The following is a 3,273-nucleotide window of genomic DNA, read 5'->3' as shown; positions in this document are numbered from 1 at the left end:
GCCACCACCTTCAGCTAGTATTTATTTTTCAAGCTAATACAATTCTGTTTCATTTTTTTCTAGTTTTCAATATTGTCAGTCTTGATTTTGTTATTGTTGTTGTTTGTGACTATGTCTTGTATTACACATTTGGCCAGGGCTTGCAGTAACCTCCAGATTGGCCTCAAACACATAATCCTTTTGCCTTAGCTCCCCAAATTTGGGGATTGAAGGTATATACCGCCATGCCCAGGTCATTTTTGAGTCTTTTTTTCCCCCTCCTCCTCTTCCTCTCCTCCCCCTCCCCCTCTTCCTCCTCTTCCTCCTCCTCTTTTGTCACTTGGGATTGAGTTTAGGGCTTCTCACTTACTGGGTACACATTCTAACCATTGAATTGTATCTCTAACCCTTTTTTTATATTTTTTATTTTGAGGCAGGGTCTTACTAAGCTGTCCAGGGTGTCTTTGAACTTATGATCCTCTTGTGTCAGCCTTCTGAGTAGCTGGGATTGCAGGCTTCAGCATGAGTCCTGGCTTTGGTCTTGATTCTTATTTGCTGGCTGATGTGTTTGTACTATAGTAAAGTTACCCTTGTGGTACCCATTCACATCTCTCCTCTTCCTTACCCAGCGCCACTTGCATACACACAAATGCACTGTTCACAGGTGGACCAGAATTGTAGTTTAAAAGATGCACTTTGTTTGACCTGTTTTAGGACACACTCTCCAGGAGAATATTTTGATGATGGGCATATTCTGTGTCTCATGTGGTCAGTATGGTAGCCACTTTTCATACTGAGCTATTGAGTACTTGAAATATGGAGTTTGTGTCTAGAGAATACAGTTTACATTTAAGTTAAATTAGATTTGCATTTATGTTAAATTTTAAAAAAGATTTATCTGTTTTTATTTTATATGTCTGGGTATTTTGCCTATGCCAAAGCACACCATGTGCATGCAGCGCATGTGGAGGTCAGAAGAGGGTGGCAGATCCCCTGGAAATGGAGTTACAGACAGTTGTTAGCAGCCTTGTGCATGCTGGAAACATAGCCAGTGTGCTCAACTGCTGTGCCATCTCTGCAGCCCTAGGTTAAATTCAGTTTAAAACTGCATGTGGCTGGCCAATGGATTTATTAGATATAACAGATATAAATTGTACTATATTAGGGTAGTTTCAACTATTACTTGATGATTTCTTTTTTTCTTTGTTTTTTTTCCAGACAGGGTTTAGCTGTGTAGCTCCGACTGCCCTAGAAATTACTCTGTACACTAGGCTGGTTTCAAACTCAGAGAGATCTGCCTGTCTGCTTCCTGAGTGCTGGGATTAAGGATGTGCACCACCACCACTTGGCCTAGTTTTTTTTTCTTAATTAAGTAACATATATGGTGTTAGTAGTTGATATTTGTTCATTGCTGGTTAGTTTCTGTCAACTTGACACAAACTAGATATATCTGAGAACAGGGACTCTTAATTGAGAAAATGCCTCCATAAGATTGGCCTAAGCAAGTCTGTAGGGCATTTTCTTGATTAATGATTGAAATAGAAGGGCGCAGCTCACCATGGCCACCCCTGGGTGGACAGCCCTGAATGTTATTAGAAAGCAGGCTGAGGAAAGCCATGGAGAACAGGCAAGTAAGCAGCATTCCTCCACAGCCTCTGCTTTAGTTCCTACCTTCGTGTTCCTGACTTAAGTTCCTCTTGATTGATCTCACTGATGGTGTGACCTGAGGAGTAAGCTGAAACCAACCCTTCCCTCCCCAACTTGCTTTTGGTTGGGGCACTTTGTTTTTTTTTTTTTGTTTTTTTTTGTTTTTAATCACAGCATAGAATCCCTAACTAAGACATTTACCATTCTTGTTTTTAGACAGCAGCTGGTATTCCTACTTGGTGTGAGCAGCCTGCAGCTTTTTGTTCAGAGTAACTGGACTGGGCCTCTTGTGGACTTGCACACTCAGGATTTCTTACCACCTGTTCTGTTTGAACAGTTTAGTGAGGTATGCTTCTTGGAAATGTCATATACAGTTTCTTTTTTTCTAAATGTGTTTTTTTTTAAACAGGTGTTTGTAAATTGGAGTTAACAGTAAGTAGGAAATAGATGACTTTGTAGTTTGCACAAACTACTGAGAATGTTCATTGATCTTCTGACCCCCACATACATGCTGTGGCATTTGCATTGATCTCATCCATATATATTGCACACATTGTAACACATGTACATCACATGCATGCACATTTGCATGCACACCCACAAAGAACATGTCTCCATTGCACTCAGCACCTAGTTAATAGAGTACACATGATCATTGTCATAGAACAGAGCTTCTGATGGCTTTCCCTAGATCTTGATCCCTGTCTTGATTTGGTGGTTATATATGGTGGGGCCAGTGAGGTCCTCTCAGCCCTTTTCTTTTGGACTTGAAGCCTTCTGTATTTGCCATTGAGTTCTACGAACAATTGTATCCTCTTTTCTATTTCAATTGTACTGGGAATTGAGCCCATGGCTCAGCATGGTAGATACGTACTCTACCACTGAGTTAAACTCCCATCTGATTTCAACAAGCCTGGGCATACTGCATTGGAAGCCCCCGTGTGCATCCCAGTTGTACCTTCTGACACCCACTTTGCTGGAGCACTTGAAACATTTCCTTGTTGATCATTCTGTGTTTTTCTTCATATTCACGTTTCCTTAGGAAATGTGCTCTTTAGTGTTGCCTGGTTATGCTTATAAGTCAATGAATGTATAGATTATTTTTTTACTTCTCATATTTAGTGATATATTTGAAGTTATACTTTTTATTATTCTTGTTATTTTTGAAATTGAGACAGGCTCTCACTATGTAGCCATGGCTAGTCTGGAACTCATTATGTAGACCAGGCTGATCTTGAACTCATAGTGATTGTCCTGTCTGTGCCTCCCAAGTGCTGGAGTTAAAGGTGTTGTCACTACAATTGGCCTTGTTATTTTTTTAAAAAAGAACTTTTTATATGTGTGTGTTTTTATATGTAAACAAGGCTGCACATGTGCATATGGAGATCAGAAGACAATCTTGGGTGTTGGTGCTTGCCTCTCATCTGGTGTGGGACGGGATCTTGGGATCTTTTGTGGTTTGTGCTGTGTATCCCAGGCTAGCCTGGCCTCTGAATTTCCCAGAGTTCTCCTGTCTCCACTTTCCTTCTCTCTTTTGAATACTGGAATTACAGATGTTTGCTACTGCACCCAGCTTTCCCATGGATCCTGGGGTCCAAACTCGGTTCCTCTGACTTGTTCTACAAGTGCTTTACTTTTTTTTTTTTT

General features: G+C 40.6%; 1 protein-coding gene across 2 annotated transcripts in view; it reads left to right on the top strand.

The window, feature by feature from the left end:
• Window positions 1–3,273, top strand: part of Ttc27 (tetratricopeptide repeat domain 27) — a 131,087-nt gene that overhangs the window by 2,692 nt on the left and 125,122 nt on the right. For both annotated transcript variants that reach the window (XM_026789696.1, XM_005367932.2), the window contains exon 3: window positions 1,843–1,972. In XM_026789696.1, the coding sequence (XP_026645497.1) occupies window positions 1,843–1,972 (130 nt within the window). The remainder of the gene's footprint in view (window positions 1–1,842; window positions 1,973–3,273) is intronic.

The sequence above is a fragment of the Microtus ochrogaster genome, unplaced genomic scaffold (assembly GCF_000317375.1).
Source record: "Microtus ochrogaster isolate Prairie Vole_2 unplaced genomic scaffold, MicOch1.0 UNK26, whole genome shotgun sequence".
NCBI classification, from domain to species: Eukaryota; Metazoa; Chordata; class Mammalia; order Rodentia; family Cricetidae; genus Microtus; species Microtus ochrogaster.
Note: the sequence above shows the minus strand (reverse complement) of the source record. Positions and strands in the feature narration are given on the sequence as shown.